Here is a 24,102-nt window from a genome sequence, read left to right as displayed (position 1 = left end):
GTGTATCTCAATGCCTAGACTATACCGAGTGCTTAAGATATATTTTGTTCAGGCCGGGCACGGTGGCTCATGCCTATAATCCCAACACTTTGGGAGGCCAAGGTGGGTGGATCACAAGGTCAGGAGTTCGAGACCAGCTTAACCAAGATGGTGAAACCCCGTCTCTACTAAAAATACAAAAATTAGCCAGGCGTAGTAATGGGTGCCTGTAATCCCAGCTACTCGGAAGGCTGAGGCAGGAGAATTCCTTGAACCTGGGAGGTGGAGGTTGCAGTGAGCCGAGATCGTGCCACTGTACTCCAGCCTGGATGACAGAGTGAGATTCTGTCTCAAAAAAAAAAAAAAAGAAAAAAAGAAAAAAAAGATATATTTTGTTAATGAGCAAGTAAATGAATTCGTAAAAATCATCTATTCATAGCATTTGGTAGACCACTTTCTTTTCCTATGCCCTTCTTTTTCACATTGTTATTATTATTTTCAAACAACCATTCTTTAGGCTTCCCAACCTGAGTGCGTTAGCTCAGGGTGCCATAATAAAATACCACACACTTGGGGCTTAAAAATCAGAAATGTATTTTCTAACAGTTCTGGAGGGTGGAAATCTGAGATTAGGGTGCCAGCATGGTCAGGGTCTGGTGCAGTCTCTTTTCCTGGCTTTCAGATGACCATCTTCTCAGTGTGTCCTCATAGGGCAGAGAGAAAGAGAGAGAGCTTGCTTTGGTGTCTTCCTTCAAAGGGCACTAATCCCATCGTAAGGGCCCCACCCTCATGACCTCATTTAACCCTACTTACCTCCCACAAAGCCATTTCCAAATAGCATCACATCGAGAGTAAGAACTTCAACCCATGAATTTTAGGAAGACATAAGCATTCAATCCATTGCATATCCCATGCCTTAGAATTAAAAAAAAATAAGGTGTAAATTCTTTTGTGTTGGATTTTCATAGGGGCAGTATATAACACCTTTCTTTCCCATTTTGGTTCTGAACTAACTGAGAAATAGATAAAGGAAGTAGACATATGGAGATTTGTATTTAACAGATACTTATGTGGCACTTACTGGGTACCAGCTAACAACTTGCCCAGGGTCACACAGCTCATTGGTGGTGGAGCCAGGCTTTAAACTCAGCTCTAGAATCTATTCTTGTTATTCTGTTTCTTAAAGTGTAAACTTTAAGCTAGATTACAGGACATGGTTTAGGTATGTGTCCACCAGGCCAGCTAAGTCTCCATCACCAACTTAGACTCTCTCAGGCAATTGCAGAACCAGAGGTCTCCTCCACAGGGGCAGAATGCAGGCAGAGCTGAAAAGAGAAGATTAGTGTGTGAACTTAGTCTCTCCCAAATTTACCAATCAGCTAAGTCACTTTTTCTCCCCTGGGAAGGAGTGGATGAGGTATGGGGAGTGAATGGCTGGAAATGTGCATCAGACTAAGGTCTCATCAGAGGAACAAATGTTCCCTTAAACCTGGTAGAAGCCATACTGCAAATATCAGCTCTAGAATCTGTTCTTGTTACTCTGCTTCTCAAAGTGTAAGCTTTAAGCTAGATTTTAAGACGTGATTTAGGTGCATGTCCACAGGGCCAGCTAACGCTCCATCAGGGACCTAGACTTTCCTAGGCAGTTGCAGAGCCAGAGGTCTCCTCCACAGTGGGAGACATTTAAAGCCTTCCCTGTCATCATTGGAAATGAGCAAATTTTGCTAGCAATGTAGTCAAGGGCTTGGGTATTTGAAGTCTTTCCTTCTGTTCTTGCAGAATTAGAATCTGGGGCTCAGCTGTGAATTGCTGTCACTGAAGCTGTTCAGTCCTTGGATGCACATGGGGACAGGTGGGCTGAGTAATGGGAATGTTCTTGGAAAGCCAGAGGGCCTCTGCAGCATTGCCAAGCAGCTCAGTGACAGGTCCTGATGGCCAAGAGACTGATTTCCCATCCTTTCCTAAGGAAGTGGGGACTGATGAGCAGAGCATGTGTGAGGCCTGTGAGGTTCCTATGTGCTCTCAGTAGAGCCCGACCTGGGTGGATGAGAGAACAAACACCAGATGCAGGGTCAGGTATCTTGATTTCTTGCCCAGCTCTCCCATTTGTTGTGAGCCATGGGATGCTGGAAAAGTCATTCAGCCTCCCTGTGCCTTCATTTCCTCATCTGTAAAATGGGAAAAATATAACGTATCTCAAAGGACTGTGTGAGAATCATGATACTAAATGAGAAGATGCTTTATAAGCATCAAAGCTGGATAATTTCAAGTTGTTATTACTCCATCTTCCTTCTTTTCCACATTGTTTTTGTAGCAGACACATGTTGACTTTGCCCAGCCTCCTCCTTCTGCAATAGCACCCTGATCCTCCTTTGGGAGCTCCTGGGGCTCACCTCTTAGGGCCGGATTGTTTGGGACTGACCCCATCCCAAAATGCCAGGGCAAGCCCACTCTCCAGGTCTGGCCAAGCAGAACACGCCTGGCTCCAGCGATTGGTTCAGGGATAGCCAGGGGCCCCAGCAGGGGCCAGTTGACCATTCCAAAACTTTTGCTGGAACTTCTGGGAGAGACTTTGCCTTCCTTGCCGGGATTGCCAACCTGTGAGAATGTAAGCTTGGGGGTTTTGGGGGCTATCTTTGCCATCTTAAAGGGAGAGCCTGCCACCGTACAGAGGCAGAATGGAGAGTGGGAGGAAGACACAGTGTCCTGTGGGCATTGTTAGAGCCCGTGTTTCCAGTCATGCCTGACTTATGTTCATTATGAGTGAGGTGGGCTAACATTTCATGTGTATTTCCCTTTCTGTGAGCTGCTATTTATATCTTTAACTGATTTTTCTACTGGGTTGTTGGCATTATTCTCATAGATTTGTAGAAACTTTCTTTTCTTTTAGTAGCTATTTTTTGTTGAGGTCAAATTCACATAACATAAAGTTTACCATTTTAAAGTGTACAATTCAGTGGCATTTAGTCCATTCACAATGTTGTACAACTGTCACCTTTGTCTAGTTCCAAACCTACCTACCTTTCTTTCTTTCTCTCTCTCTCTCTCTTTCTTTCTTTCTTTCTTTCTTTCCTTCCTTCCTTCCTTCCTCCTCTTCTTTCTTCTTTTTTCTCTCTCTTCCTTCCTTTCTTTCTTTTTCTCTCTCTTTCTTTTTTCCTTCCTTCCTCCCTCCCTCTCTTTCTTTCTTTCTTTCTTTCTTTCCTTCCTTCTTTCTCTCTTCTTTCTTTTTCTCTTCCTTCTTTCTTTTTCTCTCTCTTTCTTTTTTCTTCCTTCCTCCCTCCCTCTCTTTCTTTCTTTCTTCTTTCCTTCCTTCTTTCTCTCTTTCTTTCTTTTTCTCTTCCTTCTTTCTTTCTCTTTCTCTTTTTCTTTCTTTCTCTCTTTCCTTCCTTCCTTCTCTCTCTTTCTTTTCTTTCTCTCTCTCTCCTTCCTTCCTTCCTTCTTTCCTTTTTCTTTCTCTTTCTTTCTTTCTTTCTCTTTCTTTCTTTCTTTCTTTCTTTCTTTCTTTCTTCTCTCTCTCTCTCCCTCCCTCCCTCCCTCCCTCCCTCCCTCCCTCCCTCCTCCTTCCTTCCTTCCTTCCTTCCTTCCTTCCTTCCTTCCTTCCTTTATTTCTTCTTTCTTTCTTTTCTCTCTCTCTCTCTCTCTCTCTTTCTTTCTTTCTTTCTTTCTTTCTTTCTTCCTTCCTTCCTTCCTCCTTCTTTCTTTCTTTCTCTCTCTTTCTTTCTTTCTTTCTTTCTCTCTCTCTTTCTTTTTTCCTTCCTTCCTCCCTCCCTCTCTTTCTTTCTTTCTTTCTTTCTTTCCTTCCTTCTTTCTCTCTTCTTTCTTTTTCTCTTCCTTCTTTCTTTCTCTTTCTCTTTTTCTTTCTTTCTCTCTTCCTTCCTTCCTTCTCTCTCTTTCTTTTCCTTTCTCTCTCTCTCCTTCCTTCCTTCCTTCTTTCCTTTTTCTTTCTTTCTTTCTTTCTCTTTCTCTTTTTCTTTCTTTCTTTCTTTCTTTCTTTCTTTCTCTCTCTCTCTCTCTCTCTCCCTCCCTCCCTCCCTCCCTCCCTCCCTCCTCCTTCCTTCCTTCCTTCCTTCCTTCCTTCCTTCCTTCCTTTATTTCTTCTTTCTTTCTTTTCCTCTCTCTTTCTTTCTTTCTTTTTTCAGAGCCTTGCTCTGTTGCCCTGGCTGGAGTGCAGTGGTGCAACTGCTGTCACAGCTCACTGCACCCTCCACCTCTTGGGCTCAAGTCATTCTCCCACCTCAGCCTCCCAACTAGCTGGGACTGCAAGCATGGACCACCATGCTTGGCTAATTTTTTTTTTTTTTTTTTGTAGAGAAGAGGTCTCTCTGTGATTCCTAGATTGGTCTTGAACTCCTGAGCTCAAGCGATCCTCCTGCCTTTGCTCCACAAAGTACTGGGATTACAGGTGTGAGCCACTCCCCCAGTCCCAAAACATTTTAATGATCACCAAATAAACTTGGTACTTCATATTAGGCAGCTACTGCCTGTCCTCTTTCTAGCCCCTGGCAACCACTCTTCTGTGACCATAGAGATGGAATTTTCTATGGATATATCTGTTCTGGGTATTTCATATAAATAGACTCATACAATCTGTGTATTTCTTTAACTTCGCATAATATTTTTAAGGTTCCTCCATACCGCAGCATGTATTGGTACTTCACTTGTCTTTATGGCTGAGTAATATTCCAGCCTATGGATATACCATGTTTTGTTTATCCATTCATCCACTGATCACTGATGGACATTTGGGTTGTTTCTGTCTTTTAGTTGCTGTGAATTGGGCTCCTGTGAATATTCACATGTGAGTATTTGTTTGAATTGATATTAGAAAAATGATTCCTTGGCCTATGCAACTATTGCATAGGTCTTGCAACTATTGTTTCTCAGCTTGCCATTGGTCTTTGACTTTGCTTTTGTCAAGCAGAATTTTGTAAGTATTGTTCTGTAGTTGAATTTGTCAGCTTTTCCAGCTAATGGGTTTTGTGACACAGTTGGAAAGGTCATCCTTACACTTGAGGTTATAAAACAACTGTACCATCAAAACCTCTGCTTATCCATGTATTTCCTTACCAATGAAACAGGGATTGAAGACAGCCCTACTTGCCATTCTGCCCCTCCCAGGGTTATTGGGAGGACCACAAACGACAAATGATATGAAAGAGCCTCACAAAATATAAAGCAATATACACACACTAGGCATGTTGTCGTCATCACTATTAATTCTATTAAAATCTGGCATCAACTAGCTGAGTTCTGCTTGTTGCTTTCATTTTGCAGAGCGGGGCTTGAAGGGCAGAATTCTTCACTGAGCTGCCCAAGGAGGCATTCACTGGCAGCAGTGTGGAGAATGTCACAAAATTAGTCATCTCGGCAAGGGAGAGGTGTTCATATTTGACCAGAAAAATAAAAGTACCTTAAACCAAAAACTATTCTGGCCACTTTTTCTTCAAATGAAGCCTTTTTTCTTTCTACCAGGAAAAGAAACCAGTTCAGTGAGTTTTGCATTGTCCAGCTGTTATTGTAATTTATGCCTCACCAATGGTCACTTGTGACATGTTTTCCTTATATTTTTAACCCCAAAATCTTTTTTTAAATGGAAAACTTTATGTTGAACTCTGTATTGAAACAATGTAATTATAGGGAATGAAAAAAACAGGTTATTCCTTGATAGCAATTATTCCTATGCTGATTCCTCCGGGATAGCATCGTGCACTGTTTAAGTCCTTGGGCTCTGCTATGAGTCAGACCCGGGCTTCAGTGCAATGAAGTTACTAGCTAAGCTTTATGATCTTGGGCAACTTGCTTCACTGCTCTGGGCCTCTGTTTACCCAACTTGAAAACAAGGATGATTTACAGCACTGGACTCATGGGGCTGTAGCAAAAAAATCAGTGATAAAATCTACATAGAGTGCTTGGCCCCGTGCTTGTGTGGAGAGAGAACTTGATACATCCTAGCTATCAGTATCATTCAGGAATAGCTAAAAGAATTCAGGAGATGACCCCCAAGGAAATGGAATAAACACTTCCAGGGGCTCCTTTGTCCTTAGTGGGTGGCATAGATCAAATCACATAGTAGAGGCCCTCCCCTCACACCTACCACATTTATTTGGGGACAAATTTGGTTTCTGTTACTACTACATGAAGGGTAAACATTGGGAATAGCAGTTGGTTCTCAGACAGCAAGAAAAAAACGGCTTCGCAGAGGAGTAGTCACAGGAGGGCAGGAGATCTGGGGTGGGCTGTGGGGAGGACTGGAAGGGTGAGCACCTGGTGCTCCGGGCCTGCCCAGGTCACACCCACGTCTTCTTGGGGATAGAAGATTCCAGATGATGTGGATTCATTGTGTGTGGTGATGGATTTTCAGGGGACACCGACCTTTTCCTCTTTTTTTTCCTCTCTTCCTTTTTCCAATCTGGGTATCTGTGGAGCCCAAGCTGTAGTTCTAGGTTCAGCTTGGCTGGGCCCTGAATTAGTCCATTTTGCATTGCGGTAAAGGAATACCTAGGGCTGGGTAATTAAAGAATAAAGTTTTATTTGGTTGGGTGTGGTGGCTCTGCAATCCCAGCACTTCGGGAGGCTGAGGTGGGAGAATTGCTTGAGACTAGCCTGCCCAACATGGTGAGACCCCATCTTGAGAAAAAAAAAAAAGAGTTTTATTAGGCTCATGGTTCTGCAGGCTATACCAACATAACACCAGCATCTGCTTGGCTTCTGGTGAGGCCTCAGGAAGCTTCCAATCACAGTGGAAGGTGCAAGCATACCACATGGTGAGAGAGGGAGCAAGGAAGAGGAGCGAGGTCTCAGACTCTTCAACAACCAGATCTCTTGTGAACCCATTACCGTGGGGTGGGCACGAAGCCATTCCTGAGGGATCCATCCGCATGATCCAAACACTAGCCAACCAGATCCCACCTCCAACATTGAGGACCACATTTCAACAGCCCTAAAAAAGAAATTGTGTCCATGAGACTTTTGCTCTATGCCAGGCACTTTAAATCCATGATCATGTTGGATCCTGTGCCATGGGTGGATCACTATCCTATGACAGATGAGGAAACCAAGACTCAGAGAAGGTGTATTCCTCCATGAGCCCCCCACACAGCTGGTGCATAGCAGAGCCACAAGGTAAACCACCATCTGACTTCCTCCAAACCCCAGCCTCTGTCAGGTGTCAGCTCAGAGTGCTACACCATCTTGGGCCTTGGTTTTATGTGGCTTTTTGTGACATTTCTGTGACATTTCCATGGCTCAGAACCCTACACATGGGTCTCCTAGAACTATTTGTGGATTTTAAATTTTAATAATGGTGAAAATAGCTGACATTTACCAAGTTCCTGCCACCAGTGGGCACACAAGCAGGTTGAGCCACTTGCTCAAGTTCTCACGAGCTCAAGGCTCGTGGCAAAGCCAGGAGAGAATCCAGTCTGTTGCACTCCAAGGCGTATGGTTTTAACTGTCATTTTTCTTGAAGAATCTAGGCTTGCAGCAGGGATGTTAATCTCTGTGCCTATCTTTCTCAGGTAACATGGGGTTTTTGCAGGTTTGAACTAGTTAGAAGAGGACAGCAAAGGGCCTGAACATGTCCAGAGGAAGTGTGAAGCAGTGGGGTGATGGCAAGGGCTGTGGGCGAGTGGCATCTATTTCTGAACTTGGTGACCTCCTGCCTCTGGGCACGAGGCTATAATAAGCCCCGTGATTCACCAGTTGGACTTCTCCCTGTGGTTACTCCAAGCAGGTCTTGTGCTTTGCCACCTGTGGGCCCCAGCTCATGCTGCGTGCTCCAGGTGAACATCCTGCCCCGCCTCACTCTCCTTGCCATGCCTGCCTAGGGACACCCAATGAAGCTGCCACGTTCTCTAGGAAGCCTCGATGGAATAACATGGATAACCTATTCATTTCTGAGCCCAAACCAAATCATTGATTGTATACTCAGATAAAAGCAAATGGAAGACTATACCTATTTTGAGAAATTTGGGAACATTTATCTCAGGGGACACTCAGGGGACACTCAGGGGACACTACATGTTAGTGACAATCTTAGCATATGAAATTCCAGTGGTCAGCGACTCTTAAGTGCTTGATTCAATTTTTACAGAATGAATCTTATTCTACCTTAAGTCCACATGAAATGGGTTTGGCCTCCCTTGTAGGATGCAGGAGACTTTGAGCCTGGGTTGGAAGGCTGGTGACCTTGGGTAAGTCACTTCCCACATCCAAGCCTCTGCTCCTTTGTCTGTGAAAGGGTGGTGCTTATACCTGTGTTGTCGGGTTGTTGGGGGATATAAAAGGGTAATAACAATTGCTACTGTTTACTGAGTGCTTACTATGCACCAGACAGTGTGCTAAGCTTAACTTTGCATTCTTCTTTGATCTTTTCAGGAGCTCCTCTCATTCCTGATGTCCCTTAACCTGCAATATTTTTTTCCCATAGTCCTTTACATTTTGTATGATATTATATAATATACTTATTATGCTTATTTTTGGTCTTCCTCTCCCAGGGCCTCTTGCCTCGTACAACTCCAGGGGGCACCATTCACAATGCATTCTACTCCAGCGGTGCTTTTTACTAAGAATATTAGCATGAATGGTGGAAACTCCTGGAGTTGTGTGATGTGGAGCCCCGGGAGCTTCAGAAGGTCAGGGATTTTTGTGTGTGCCAGTTCTGATCATTGCTGTACCCAGAACGGTGCTAGACCTATAGTAAGCATTCAGTAAATATCTGTTGAAAGAATGAATAACAAAGCCTCCAAAGAGAGCTGATTTTACTGTCCAGGAAACTGAGGCTCAGTCTGACTTATGAATTTGCCCAGAGCCCCACAAGCCAATAGCCCAGCTGTTCTGCCTCCAGTATGCCTGCTCTGCATGGCTTTGCTAAGCTGCATGCCTTTAACTCCTGGCTTTGTCTCTCTGCCACCAAGTAACTGCTCAACAAATATTGATGCTTTTTCCTACGTGGGTCAGGCCCTCTGCTAGACTCTTCCAGCAGAGTGACAGACCATCATATAGCTGTTGATTCCAGAAATTGAATTAAATTACACAATGCAAAAGAAGGGAGGATCTTAAGTTTTTGGAAGAAAAATCCCTAACCCAAGTGCTAATGTTTGGAGTTTGCAGAAGCCTCTCAAGACTCACCAACCCGATTATTTTTCCTGCTGCCTTCCCTTTTGTGAGCATTTCTTCCCCTTTTTGCTTGCAGTGAGTTCTGCTCTCCTGTAGGCTACAATGTGTCAGTTGTTATAAAATCCGGGAGGTGGAGTCTAGTGACGTTGAGCAGTGGGGGAGAGCTCAGCCAGCCCTGCAGGGTGAGCAGTCCAGCCTTGGGTTCACCGGAGCTTAAGCCTTGCAGCAGGAAAACTTCCATCTCGTTCTCCTGGCTTTGATCCTCACTGGACATCAGACCAGAGGCACCAAAGGGAGGGAGGATGCGAGATGACCGGCCCTTTGGCAACCTGACCATCGACTTAGCAGAGCCTTCAAAAGCGAGCCCAGGGCTGGCTGCAGGACCGAGGAGGCGCCGCGCCTCTCGTGGATGTGTGTGTGTGAGTGATCCAGCGAGTGTGTGTGCGTGTGAGGGTGTGTGTGTATGCCTGTGTGCACAGCACAACTGTGTGCGTGTCCCAGTGAGTGTGCCTGTGCACGCGTGAGTGTGTGTATGTGTGCATGTGTGTATGAGTGCTCTTGGTTGTTATTATTATTATTATTTTTGGAAGAAAAATCTTTGAAAATCTGGGGCAGGTTACTGTGCTCCTAGGGTGATTCTTCTTTTGCAAGAGGAGCTGACCAGAGCAAGCTACTAGAGCCATTTCTCGCCAAGTAAAGAGATTTTTCCTCCCAGACGGAGAAGGATTTTTCTCCCTGCTCTGCAGCCAAGTGAAAGAGATTAGTCCCTAAACCTGTGAAATCGACCAGAGCTGTGTGATTACCAGGGCTTGAGAGAGGACTCGAAAAGAAAAGGAGAAATAAATCAAAGAGCCTGTCAGTTCCTTTGGCCACGTCGGAAGATGTCATCTCAAACTAAGTTCAAGAAAGACAAAGAGATCATTGCTGAATATGAAGCCCAAATAAAAGGTGAGATGCAGGCTGGGAGAGTTTTCCTTCTCCTCCCCTTTTGTTTTTCTCTTATTCTGGTTCCCACCCCCCTCTGCCCCCCGTTTTCCTTTCTGCCATTATGAAATGTTATGCATCAATAATCTTTTTGAGGAGGAACAGTGGCAGCCGCACAAGTCCGGACTGGTTTCAACTGCAGATAGCGCTGGGGCTGGGAGTGTGGATTATGGAATGGGCAGCAGTCTCTGCATTGCAGGTGTGTGAGAGGATCCTATGCCTGACTTTAGGAGTGTCGCCGATACTCCATCATCTTGGCGGTGACATGTCACTCTAAGGCCATTTTGATAGTCATTATCTCCACCCCTTCCCTGCTACGGTAAAAGCCCTTTAATATTGGGGTATATTTTTTACCATCTGCTCTTTTTTCCTCCCCCTTTTTGGTTTCTGTTGGTGGTGGTGGTTTTGCCTCCGCCTCTTTCTCTGGGCTGGAATTCACATGCATGTGCATAGCGAGGCAGCATCCCTGGGCGGCACTTCTTTGTCGGTGTCTCTGGGCTGGCCTGGGTTGCCATGGATTAACTGTTATGGGGCATATTGATCCAGACTAATGCAGGCATTTAGGCATAAAGAGGGAGCTTGGTGCAGAAAATGTATTATCTCGCGGTGTGCAGCCCAATCACTCTGTGCCCTGGTGTTTAGGGTCATCAGCTTTCATTCAAAGCCAACACCTCAGTATGCTGTTTGGGCTGGTCAGTGCTGCCTGGCTTCCGGGGTTCCAGGAGAAGCCTGCCGGGAGGGCGAGATGACCTCTGGCTGCTGGTTGCAGCTTCTGTGCCACCGGGTGTATACTTCTTTCAGAAGCCGCTCCCTAAATCCACGCTAGCTAGGCGAAAAAGGAAAGCGAACACAATTGCATGGCTAAATGCAGGCTTGCCGCATCCTCATTCAGGCCAGACTGGGGCTTCACCCACCACTACACGTTCTAGGCTCAGCTTTGGCAAGGAAAATCTAAAAGCTCCATCCACCATGCTCCTCCTTTCTCTGAGGATGTGCCCTGTGGGAAGCCTGGGCCCGTGCCTCCTGGCGTCCGTTTTCTTTCTGCTCATGGCTCTCCTTGCTGCGATACCGGGGTGTGTTGTGGCCTCTCCTAGAAAGAGTAAGGACAAAATACATCTTCAGTGGACCTTGAGGCCTATCTTTGAGATTATGCACAGGCTGTTGAGCAAGTTGGGTATTTGGGGCTCAAGTGACCTGAGGTTGCCACGCCTGCTTCTAGGCGCTGCTGCAGCTGAAGACCCAATGACCCAGGGAGCTGGGTGGCCTCCTTAAAAGCAGCAGGAAGGCCGGGCACCGCAGCTGCCATACACGCTTCAGATGCTTGGGAAACTTTGGGAGTGGAGCAGCCACGGCGGGAGGGCTCTGTTTCTTTTCCAGTCTCACCAACAGTCTTTTTGCCTTTTAGTTCTGGTCAAAAACCCAGCATGCTCATCACCTCTGGGCAGATCCTAGGGCAAGAGGAGCAGAAAACCCTGATCTTCCCTGGTCTCCTGTCTTCGGTTTTTCAGTTCAATGTGGAAAACAGGGACTTATGATGTCTCAGCCTTGCTGAAAATTTACAAATAAGCCCTTTATTGGTCAGAGATTTGAATTCACCTAACTGCTCAATACTAAAGCCTAGTTTCAATTTTTGAATAGACTCTTTCTAGGGAGTTTATGTTTTATAAAATGAATTTGGCCAATTATTATTATTTTGTAAAAATTAAGGTTGCCATGAAAATGCCATGAGAGAGAAGAGGATGTTGAGTTTTGGACAGTTCAGGTTTTATAATCATTTTCTTGGTAGGAAATGTGCTTATCTCATTTTGGAAGGATTGCTACTGCTGGACCAGTAAACTTTTCTTCAGGGCCAGTTAGGCATTAATTGCCCAGCTGATCCTTTTGTTTTTTTACCTTTCATCTTTTATTTTAACAACTAAGCAGCAAGTACTATGAGTTTTATCAGAAATGCACCAATTACCAGGCATTTCATCAGGAAATGTGTCCAAATGATCTTGTCTCTTCCAAATACTAAATTTCTTTGCATTCTGTTTAAAGGAGTTACATGTTATTCCTTTAGAATTGATACCCACAAGATTCAGGTCAGGATATGGCTGTACCTGAAACCCTCTGAAATCTTTTCTTTTAAAATTCTGTGTGTTAATCATCATCATAATTATTGATGTGTGTCCAGGGCCCTGCAGTTTCTATGGCTAACTCCCAGACATCACTTACTCTTGGCCCACACAATGTACAGTAGGGTTAGTGTGAGCTCAGTTTCAGAGATGAGGAAACTGAGGCCCAGTTAATGTTAAATGACTTGCCCAAGGTCACAAGGCCGATTTTCTCCCAGGCTTGTTTTCCCTGACACATTGTTTGCCCGAAGCTGCCCCTTGAAGGATTGATGTCAGCAGCAGATGGCAGTTTTGTGGAGGGACTGGCAGCTTCTTGATGGAGTTCCATTGTTTACCCTCTTACTTTTATCCCGTTGCCTTTGTCGCATGCCTCTGAAGAACATTTGACCAGTCACCAAAAACAGTGCCCAAGGCCAATTACCTTTCTCCCTGGGAATCATCTGGCCAGTGGGATGCAAACAGTCCACCTAGTCAGACAGATTTTGTGCTTTGTGAATTTTGTGAAGGGAAGTTCTGATTTTGAAAACAGTGCTGAGTTCTTTTTTGACTTATTCCCTTTTATCTCTTTTTCAATAATTTACAGACCTAACAAAAAGGAAAGTTTTAGAACAGTATTTTTTTCTATTGTAAAATAGAAAGATTCATGCCTTCTCTTGCCTCATCGGATACTTGAAGCCCTTTGATTTTGAAGCAGTAATAAACCATATGCTTGCACATTTCTAGTGATGGGGAACTCACCACCTCCCAAGCCCACGTAGTCTGTCATCTTTGGACAGCTCTGGCTCTTGTAAGCATTTTTTCATTTTTCTTTTGAGACAGAGTCTCTCTGTGTCGTCCAGGCTGGAGTGTAGTGACGTCATCTTGACTCACTGCAACCTCCATCTCTTGGGTTCAAGAGATTCTCCTCCCTCAGCCTCCCGAGTAGCTGGCATTATAGGCACACGCCACCACATATGGCCAATTTTTGTATTTTTAGTAGAGACGGGGTTTCACCATGTTGGCCAGGCTGATCTCAAACTCCTGGCTTTAAGTGATCCACCCGCCTTGGCCTCCCAAAGTGCTGGGATCACAGGTATGAGACACTGTGCCTGACCCTTGTAGGCATTTTTTCTTATGTTGCATTGAATATGTTTCTCATCTACTTATTGGTTCTGTAGTTCCTTTCCCTTTGGACTTCATATAATAAGACAGATGTGTCTTCCCTGGGATTGCCCACTGGGTGTGTGAGGCCTGGGAATATAGCTCCTGACAGTGATTATCCTCATATAATAGGATGGTTCATTACCACTTACCGTCTCCACTTTCCTTTGGCTCTGCTGCATCCTGGGTTGCAAACCTCAATGTTGTTGGGTGCTTGGCAGATAGAATAAATGGATAAAGGTGGCCATGTGAAATGATTTGTGGCAGCTGGCCCACCACCTCAGTGCAGGCAGTAGAAGAGGGGGTGGTGATGATTATGATGGATTTTAGAGTACATGTCCTGTCTAAATGGGCAGTTACTACTTAGGTTCAACCAGTTATTGCTATTTAGGAATGTAGGTCCAGCCAGATTTTTCAATTTTTCAACAGATGCCAGAAATCTGGAAGAGAGCTTTATGTTTTTAAAGAGGTTTTGCCAAAAGGACCTCCAAAAGATTTTATTATCAGTATCCTATTTCAAGAGGGGCACTGAGTTCTAAATGTGGATTCTTTAGATGTGGCCAAAGACAGAAAACAACTATCACCTCCTTTCTGCTATACTACTATTAATATAGCCCAAGGGTTGAATTAGCCTTTGGTGCTGCTCGACCCCTCAGTGCACCATGTATATTATGTCTGCTGTGTTTCTCCAGTACACTAGCCTAGGAGCCTTGTCAGAGAGAAGAAAATGAAATGAATTTAACATGACTTGTTCTTCGTGACCCCATGCTGGTGCCAAATGGACATTACTTCCTGTCCTAGGTGCTCATAAGTATCCTTAACAAATGTGTTTAAGAACCTTGCTGGGAGTGATATCATATTATCTAGTCTAGAACTGGCAAACCATAACTTTTTTCCCCTTTTGAAAATCAGAACATTTGCCAGGCTCCAGCTTTTTGGCACCTATCCTATTCTCTACAATTCCCTCAAAGATCACTGATAAAATTCAGTGATCTTATTTGCAGGCTTTCTTAGTATCCCAGGGCTCTAATTCATCTTGCTGCCAGACATAATGATCAGTTCTGCATTTATTCAGCGTTCCTATTTCCATTGCAACCTGATAGAAAATTGAAATAGAATTGCAATGATTGACTTTGGTGCTTTATTTTTATTTTTTTTGCTTCATAGTCATCCATCTTCTTAGTAGCAAAAGTCTAGCGTTTTGAGGAAGAAGGGCAGGTACGGAGGATGACCACAGAGGGACATGTATTTATTCATTCATTTCTGGATTAATTCAACAAAAGTTGATTATCTACATTGTACCTAGTCTTGTGCTGAGTATTGTGAGAGACACAAAGTATATGATACATTCTTTGCTTTCTAAGAGTTTTCTTGGAATATGGTGATAAAAATGAGAGAAAGAAATAAAAAAATCCCAAACACAAAAAACTTTGAGAACCAGCATGAGCTGAATCTTAAAGCATATATCATACAGTGATTAGAAGACCACCTTAGGAATGCTCGCTGATTTCAACAGGATTAAATGAAGAAAGCAGGCTGGATTGGGCAAACAGTGGGGAGTAGTGGGGACCGTGGCCAAGTGGGGAGTTCATCTAGGGAAGGCAACTGCTGCTCCAGCCTGCCCTTCCTAGGCAGGAATGTGAGCCCAGAAAGGTCAGCTCCTTCAGTGTTTGAAGGGAATCTGGATTTTTAAGCAAAATCTCTTGATTTTTAAATGGTGGCTTAAAAATTTAAAAACACTATGCTTCCTGAACAAACATGTCGGTAGAACAGTTTTAGCCTGTTGGGCCACCAGTTTCCAAAATCTGGTCTACAAGTTGAAGTCCACACAAGGCCTTGGTGAGGGGCCTCAGTCAATTTTCCTATTTCATCTTCAGTCATTTTCTCTGTGATAGGCTTGTGCTCTTATAAATGCAAAAGACCAGTCTGGTTTTTTTTTTTTTCTCTCTCTCTCTCATTATTATTTTTTTTTTAGACAGAATCTCTCTGTGTCACCCAGGCTGGAGTGCAGTGGCACGATCTTGGCTCACTATAACCTCTGCCTCCCGAGTTCAAGCAATTCTTGTGCCTCAGCCTCCCGAGTAGTTGAGATTACAGGCATGCACCACTATGCCTGGCAAATTTTTGTACTTTCAGGACAGACAGGCTTTCACCATGTTGGCCAGGCTGGACTTGAACTTCTCACCTCAAGTGATCTGCATGACTCGACCTCCCAAAATGCTGGGATTATAGAAGTGAGCCACCATGCCTGGCAACCAATCCCTTTTCTCTGAATCCTCCATACCCTTTCCCTCCTCTAGATCTTTCCCATTTATGCCTTTACTCTCCTTAACCCCTGCCTCCCACTCTTATTTGCCTCAAATACTTCTGATCGCCCTACAATGTCTACTCAAATGATGCCTTCTTCCACTATGTCTTCCTAACTTTCCTAGGCAGAATTAGTGGTTCCCCTCATAACTCCCCCTCTATTCCAAACCTTATAATCCTTAATTGAAATTTTATGTTTAGGTCTTTGGTCACGAACTCTTGAGGGCAGAGAGGTCATCTTTGTTTCCCCAACATGCTTGGCATGTGGTTGGTTGAAGGAGTGGCTGATAAGTTACTAAAATAAGTTTAAGCTGGGCTCAGTGCTTCATGCCTGTAATCCCAGCACTTCGGGAGGCCAAGATGGGTGGATCACTTGAGCCCAGGAGTTTGAGACCAGCCTGGGCAACATGGCAAAACCCTGTCTCTACAAAAATTACAAAAATTAGCCAGGCCTGGTGATACATGCCTGTAATTCCAACTACTCAGGAGGTTGAGGTGGGAGGATTATTTGAGCCCAGGAGTTCAAGGCTGCAGTCAGCCATGATCATACCACTGTACTCCGGCTTAGGTGACAGAATGAGGCTGTCTCAAAAAAAGAAAAAGTTTCAATCTTATAACTCATAGCTCAGTATTTTTTGTTTGTTTGTTTGTTTTTTTAGATGGAATCTTACTCTGTCTTCCAGCCTGGAGTGCAGTGGTGTGATCTTGGCTCACTGCAACCTCCACCTTCTGGGTTCAATCAATTCTCCCACCTCAGCCTCCCGAGTAGCTGGGACTACAGGCACTTGCCACCATGCCCAGCTAATTTTTGCATTTTCAGTAGAGATGGAGTTTCACCGTGTTGCCCAGGCTGGTCTCAAACTCCTTACCTCAGGTGATCCGCTCACTTCGGCCTCCCAAAGTGCTGGGATTTCAGGCATGAGCCACTGTGCCTGGCCTTAGCTTTTTTCTTTGATATCCATCTTAGTTGGCTTGGGCTGCTATAACAAAATGCCATAGCCTGGGTGGCTTTTATTTACTTCTTAGAATTCTGGAGGCTGGGAAGTCCAAGATCGAGGTGTTGGCAAGTTCAGTTCAGGGCTTGCATCCTGGCTTGTAGATAGTTGCCTTTTAGCCATATGCTCATCTGGCCTTTCCTTAGTGCATGCTTATGGAGAGAGAGAAATCTCTCCCTTTCTCGCCTTCCTCTTTTTTTTCTGAATTAGGGTGTCATTCTGTCACCTAGGCTAGAGTGCAGTGGTGTGACCTCAGATCACTGTAACCTCCACCCCCTGGGCTCAAGTCATCCTCCTACCTCAGCCTCCCGAGTAGCTGGCACCGTAGGTGCACACCTCCATGCCTGGCTCTTTTTTTTTTTTTTTGGAAGGGGTGGGGTCTCACCATGTTGCCCAGGCTGATCTTGAACTCCTGAGCTCAAGCAATCCACCGGTCTTGACCTCCCAAAGTGCATTATTACAGGAATGAGCCACTGTGCCTGGTTGGCTTTCTTCCTCTTCTTATAAGGGCACTAATACCATCACAAGGGACCCATCTTCATGATCTTATCTAACCTTAACCACCTCCCCAAGGCTCCACCTGCAAATACCATCACATTGGGTTAGGGCTTCAACATATGCATTTTGGGGGGACATAAACATTCAGCTCATAATAACATCCACACTTCCTGTTCTGTTGAAAGTAGAGGTTTCACTGGGAGAGGAAATATTCTTAATGGTTTGCTCAATTTCCTTGTATATCCTTGGTAGAGGAGATGTTTCTTAGTGGAGATTTGGTGAAAACTGTCATGTTGACAGCTGTCTCAGTGGGGTGTGGTCGAGGGAGCACTTCCTTCCAGGCCCCTCCTGGTCTGGGGAAATTAATGGATCTGAGAGTTCATATTAGCTGTTTTTAGAGTTTTTACTACTAGAGTTTATATGTTGGAGATAATCTTTCCTTTCCAGAAACTCCTATTATTCATTCATTCAGTGACTTTGTAAGCCATGCTTCAGGCTATATAGCTTTATTTAGCAGTGGGAGGGAATTCATTTTTTTTTTTTTTTTAGCTTCTATGTCTCAGTCATATATGGAGTATCTCATTTGGTGATCCCTGTAACTCTGTGAGGTAGTCATTATTTTCATTTTATAGATTAAGGCTGAAGTTCAGAGAAATAAAACAAATTGCACTGGATTGCACAGTGAACAGTGGCAGATCCAGCTTTAAATCAGCATCTTCCTCACTTTCCAGGCTGCAGGAAAGCAACATGCATGCCAAGGCAACAAGGATCTGCAACCTGGGGGTTCCTTCAGTGGGGGAAGTCTGGGGTGGGTCTTAACATTTGACTTCCTTCCCTTCCCAACACTTCCACCTTCCTGCTAATCCAGCCTTTCCTAGTTTGCACTTGATGCCACCATGGTGTGTCAGATCCCTTCAATCCCACCCCGGGAAGTCACCTTTGGGAAAGTGTCCACTGCAAAAGCCCCCACACGGCTGTGATGCAGGCTGCCAGATCTACCTCTTGCCAGCCAGCCCACTCCACCACCAACCTGGAAATACAGAGCCAGAAATTCTAGGTGTCTTCTAGTCCAACTCTATTTGTTTTTCAGATGTGGAAATTATGATTCAAGAGGGGCTCTGGCTTTCAGATTACTTTTAGAATGTCTCTCCATGACAGTGGAAGGTTTATCTGCTTGGTTCATTGCTGTAGCGTAGTGCCCACCATCTAGTTGGTGATCCATACATATTACTGAGTTGAATTGTTCTGGTGTGTGATGGTTGCCTGGGGAGGCAGAGCTGAGTAGTACCTTGGAAAGAAAGATGAGGCAAAGGTGTCTAGCAGGGTAAGGATTGGTGAGGTGAGGAGGGGATGCGTTTAGGCTGCTTCCTGAAATGGAGTCCTTTCCTTCACAGCTATTAGGAAGGGGATGGGGTTGACTTTTTACAGGTGCTGAGCTTGAGAACTTCTGGCTTAATAGAGGGCCCAGGAAGCTGTCTTGGGCTTGATTTCACTTGGAAAAGATTCATTCTTGATGGCTTGTTGGTGTTCATAAAACATCTTGGCTGGCCAGTAATGGCACTTTAACTCTATTCCCTGTTATGCTAGTTTATGTTTGGGATAATGTTCCCTGAGAGTATTCCATTAAATTGGATGTAAAGAGGTGTTGGGTGAAAAAAAAAGTAGTTGTGTGCTCTAATAGATTTTGGAAGTTCTAGAATAAACAGAGTGAAATAAGCCTGCTTCCCTCAGGACTTCTGAGAATCTTGCTTGTGTTAAGTGTGAATCGCTGAGTAGGGCCCATGGAGTTTCCTCAGACTTAATTGATTGTGTAGATCTTTTTTGTGGACCGGCTCACAAGACTCTGTTTTCTGAGTTACATTTTAGAATATGTCAAGCTGCACAATTCGTGGATTATCTGGGTGCTTTTTCTTTTTGCCTCTTGCTCAGTTCCCTAATGTTTTATACTTTTCTCAGAGGGCAGTTTGAAGAGGGGGAGAAGTAAAACAAATGCACATCTAGTTGAGCTAAGTGATATTAACGTTGTGCTTTGAGTTCACCTAGAAAATGTGGATTTTGACATTTCCAATTACAGAGTGCTCAACCATTGATTTAAGTGGTAATTTGGAAACAGTGCAGCCCTGATCAATCTGCATTGTGTGTGCCCGTCTGTGCGTGACGGTAACGGGGTGCACGATGCTGCAGCAGAGTGTTCCAGGTTCCTTGAATGGACCTGGCTCTGCCCCCTGGGATTGCATAGCCGGTGCCAGGTGATAATGGCACAAATGAACACAGAGAAGCCCATGTCCCCTTGTGCCTCAGAGTGAACAAACCTTAGCTACAAACCCAGGTGCATAAGAGATATATTTTTCTTTCTTTCTTGGTGACTCAGTCTCCATTTCACATTTCTATTCTTTTTTTTTTTGACAGAGTCTTACTCTGTTGCCCAGACTGGAGTGCAGTGGTGCAATCTTGGCTCACTGCAACCTCCGCCTGTCGGGTTTAAGTGATTCTCCTGCCTCAGCCTCTCAAGTAGCTGGGATTACAGGTGCCAGCCACTATGCCCAGCTAATTTTTATATTTTTAGTAGAGACGGGGTTTCACCATATTGGCCAGGCTGGTTTAGAACTCCTGACCTCAAGTGATCCTTCCACCTTGGCCTCCCAAAATGCTGGGATTATAGGTGTGAGCCACTGTGCCCAGCCTCACATCTTTATTCTGCTGGGGGTGACAGAAATAAGTATAAGTCAATTTGGGGTTTCCCTTCCTTTTCCTCCAGGGTTGTGCCCCAAGATCCAGAGGGACTTAGGCAGTACCAAGACCCTTGTGGGGACATCTGTTGTGGTTTATCGTCAATCTACTTCGGTAGCTACTGTGACATCCTCCTTCTTATTGACTCTTCGGTGATTGGTCTGTGTCAGCAATCCTTCTTTGTTCCCTCATGTGTCCCCTTCTCCTTGGCTCCTTCCATGCAATTTGCAGGCAACAGAGGCCATTCTGCTGCTCACACACCACACTGGGTCATGAGGGACCCTGTACATTTGTCTCAGGCCTGTCTTGGCCATACTCAGCACTTGCTTTTCCCCTGGTGCCTCCCTAGGGCTCTGCCTGGGGAAGGGATCTGGCTTCTCTCCTCTCTTAGATTCTGTGAATCGGTTTGGTGGTTCCCTCGTCACCTCCCTCCCTGCGCTTGTTCGGGATGAGTTGGGCAGGGTGCAGTTTTTTTCTTATAGATATTATAGATCCTTGTACCTACATACACTTTGCTTTACTGCTTTACTCTCCACTTTAGTCTAGGAAATCTTTACCCATGTGCTCGTGTGGTGGGGTGGGGAACAAGGGTGATATCCTGGCTTTGTCATCAGACATCCTCTCAAAGCTGTTTTCCATAAATCTCACGTTCTTTCTCTCTTCCCTAAGGACTTTTGAAAAAAAGCCAATAATTGACTCTTTTTCTGTATTATCCCTGAAGCAATGAACACAGAATGCCCTCCCTGACTGAGGAGGGGCCAAGGGGGTCAAGAAAATTTGGAGAAAAATGTTCAATATTTCAAAGTATTAACTACCGTGAATTTCCTTCCTTCTCCATCTCCTCCATCCTGGCCTAGCCTGCCGTTACCTGCTGCTGGGACGAGTGCAACCCAAAGTTTCTCAGGGTCTCCTGACTGAGAGCTTCTCACCCACAGTCAACATTTTGGGCTGGATCATTTGTCATTGAAGTTGCGGTTCTGTATAATGTAGGATGTTTAGCAGCATTCCTGACCTGTACCCGCTAGATGCCAGTAGCATCCCCGCTCCTAGTTGTGACGATGAAAAATGTCTCCAGACATAGCCAAATGTCCCCTGGGGACAAAATCACCCCTAGTTGAGAACCACAGTTCTAAGTGTTCTCCCTGCTTCTTCTCTTGTCCCATAGTCTACTCTCCCCACAGCAGCCAGCAGTAATCTGTATATTGGTTAAATCTGGCCATGTCACTTCCCTGTTTAAAACCCTCCAGTAGCGGCCGGGCGCGGTGGCTCATGCTTGTAATCCCAGCACTTTGGGAGGCCGAGGCGGGCGGATCACAAGGTCAGGAGATCGAGACCACGGTGAAACCCCGTCTCTACTAAAAATACAAAAAAAAAAAAAAATTAGCCGGGCGCAGTGGTGGGCGCCTGTAGTCCCAGCTACAAGGGAGGCTGAGGCAGGAGAATGGCGTGAACCCAGGAGGCGGAGCTTGCAGTGAGCCGAGATTGCGCCTCTGCACTCCAGCCTGGTGGACAGAGTGAGACTCCGTCACAAAAAAAAAAAAAACCCTCCAGTAGCATTTCATTGCATGAGACTAGAATCCAAGCCCCTCAACTGAACTTACAAAGTCCTGCTTTGTTCACCTCTTTTCCTCCTCTGGTCACTCTCCCCTGGTGGTTCTATCCAGCCATGCTGGCCTGTACTGGTTTCTGGACTTCTCCAAGCTTGTACTTGCTTTGGGCCTTTGCACTTAGATTTTCCCTCTTTCTGGAATGCTTTTGCCTTGGATTGCCACTTGACTGGCTCCTTCTTGGTATTCTGCTTTGAGATTGCATGCCACCTGCACACTGACCCATCTTAAATAGCCAAACAACAACTCTCTACTGGATCAGCTGACCTGAATTCTTAGCAGAGCACTAAAAGCTGTATGATATTTTTCATGCTTTCTTTGTTTCTTCTCTTCACCAGGACTGAAACTCAGTAAGAGCATTAGTTTCTCTTGTTCATTAGTGTTTTTTGGTACCTAGAACACAATGTAGGATATTTAGCAGCATTCCTGACCTGTACCTACTAGATGCCAGTAGCATCCCCACTCTCAGTTGTGACAATCAATGTCTCCAGACAGCCAAATGTCCCCTGGGGGCGATGGGTGTTCTAGGTGCCAATGGTCAATTTCTGTTGAATGAACGAATGATTATAGGTGTTCTTATGATGGACTTTGCATACAAGAACACATAGATATTATGTTTTGGGGAACATACTGAAGCAGATCCAGTCTTTCCCCAAATCCTGATTGAGAGGTAATTCAGGAAGATAAACAATCCAGAGATGGGATAATTGTATCCATGCAGAGCCACCCAACGATGACTTAGAAGGAAGTGAAGTGAACAGGTGGCCGATTGTAGGAATACTGCAGGGTATCTGGCATATATTCTATTAATCGAGTTCCTAGTATGTGTCTGAGATGGGGACACAAAAATAGTTTCATAGTTTTAGGAAACTTATGAGTCTTATCAAAGATAAGAATGGGAACTATATTTCACCAATTTTTGTGTCCCCATTTCAGACACATAGTTTTATGAAAAAACAGTGTTAATCCCTTCTTTCACTGCTATAAAGAAATACCTGAGACTGGGTAATTTATAAAGAAAAGAGGTTTAATTGGCTCACAGTTCCGCAGGCTGTACAGGAAGCATGATGCTGGCATCTACTCGGGTTCTGGGGAGGCTTCAGGAAACTTACAATCATGGCAGAAGGGGAAGGGGAAGCAGGCACATCTTGTATGGCAGGAGTAGGAAGAAGAGTTGGGGGAAGGTGCCACACACTTTTAAACAACCAGATCTCCTGAGAACTCACTCACCATCATGAGAACAGCACCAAAGGGATGGTGCCAAACCATTCATGAAGGATCTGTCCCTGTGATCCAGTCACCTCCCACCAGGCCCCACGTCCAACACTGGGGATTACAATTTGACATGAGATTTGGGCAGGGACACAGATCCAAACCATATCAGACAGTTATAAAAATAGGTTAATAAATTATGACACAGTGGAGTAAGTACTGGGACAGTGGTGGAACCAGGTACTGTGGAAACTTAGAATGAAATTGTAGCTTTACCCGGGAGAGCTGGAGAAATTCTTATAGAAGAAGAATCTTTTGAGCAGGATCTTGAAGGATGAATAGAAGCTCTCCAGGTGGTGAAACGCATTACCTGAAGAGAAGACAGCATGTGCAAAGGTATGGGGGTCACAAAAGGGTCAGGATACTTGAGAAATGGTGAGGCGTTTGAAGTGGCTAAAATTCTGAGTTGGTGGAATGGAGTGGTGGTGGGAGATGAGGCTGGAAAGAAGAAGAGCTTGAAGTTCCTGTCTGATCATCAGATCCTGTAAGTCTTTGACCTTGAAGATGGTATGGATGAAAGTCTTATTTATTTGTTGTGATAAAATACACAAACACAAAATTTTCCGTCTTTCCAATTTTTAATTGTGTGGCTCAGTGGTATTAAATGCATTCACATTAAATACCACCCATCTTCATAACTTTTTTCATCTTGTGAAATGCAACTCTGTACCTATTAAACAATAGCTCCTCAGTTCCTCCTCGTCCCAACCCCTGGTAGCCACCATGCTACTCTTTGTGTGAATTTGACTATTCTAAGGAAAATATAAGAATCTAGAAGCCCTTACCTGAAATAACCACTATAAACATTCAATGTATTTCCTTCCAGACTTCATGTCTCTATCAGTCAAATTTGTTTTATATCTGTATATAATAAACGGGATCATAGATCTTTAATGAAGTTATAAAACTGAAGCTGATAGGAAAATAATCATAGGTCTATAGGCTGAGGGCTTGAAATAGACAGAGTATGGCCTAAAAATAAACAGTTTGTCAAGTCAGAACATCAATATGCGTGACCTCCCACGTCCATTTTGATGGTCCTTTAGGGAGGGGACACCACTCTTTTGTGGCGCCTGGCTTGTGTTGGCCACTTCTGTCTCCGGTCTTTGTGATTTGGGTAAAACTAGGGAGAACTGAGCTCACTCATCAAGAACTTCCCCCACTGCCACATTTGTCCCAGCCACTTTCAGCTAGAATTTCCCCCTTCCCATCCCTGACAGTCTCACTTCCCTGTTGGTCCTAGGCAGCAGTTTCTGCCTTGGCAACAAGTGCTAAAGGGAGAAGCTTGTCTAGGGCAAAGGATTCATCCTCAGCGCTGGAGACCCTCCCTGCTGGTACCTGTTCCCTGGTCTACCTTTC

At 44.7% G+C, this 24,102-nt stretch overlaps 1 protein-coding gene and 1 long non-coding RNA gene across 5 annotated transcripts in view; one reads left to right on the top strand and one right to left on the bottom strand.

The window, feature by feature from the left end:
* Window positions 1–551: 551 nt before the first annotated feature.
* LOC117083205 lies at window positions 552–9,174 on the bottom strand. The gene is made up of 3 exons (XR_004436997.1): window positions 9,109–9,174; window positions 1,061–1,304; window positions 552–683 (listed from the first exon to the last, which is right to left on the bottom strand). It is a non-coding gene; the product is annotated as an uncharacterized LOC117083205 (long non-coding RNA).
* Window positions 9,175–9,225: 51 nt separating this feature from the next.
* The window catches only part of SRGAP3 (SLIT-ROBO Rho GTPase activating protein 3), a 268,212-nt gene continuing 253,335 nt past the window's right edge, over window positions 9,226–24,102 (top strand). For 2 of the 4 annotated variants that reach the window (XM_033210534.1, XM_033210533.1), the window contains exon 1: window positions 9,233–10,044. In XM_033210534.1, the coding sequence (XP_033066425.1) occupies window positions 9,978–10,044 (67 nt within the window). In that variant the 5' untranslated portion in view covers window positions 9,233–9,977. Of the gene's footprint in view, window positions 10,045–24,102 lie in introns of all 4 variants that reach the window. The other 2 variants (XR_004436994.1, XM_033210535.1) reach the window with 2 other exon arrangements.

This window comes from Trachypithecus francoisi, unplaced genomic scaffold, assembly GCF_009764315.1.
Source record: "Trachypithecus francoisi isolate TF-2019V2 unplaced genomic scaffold, Tfra_2.0 Lachesis_group0, whole genome shotgun sequence".
NCBI lineage: Eukaryota > Metazoa > Chordata > Mammalia > Primates > Cercopithecidae > Trachypithecus > Trachypithecus francoisi.
The sequence above is the reverse complement of the archived record's forward strand: the minus strand, read 5'-3'. Positions and strand labels throughout refer to the sequence as shown.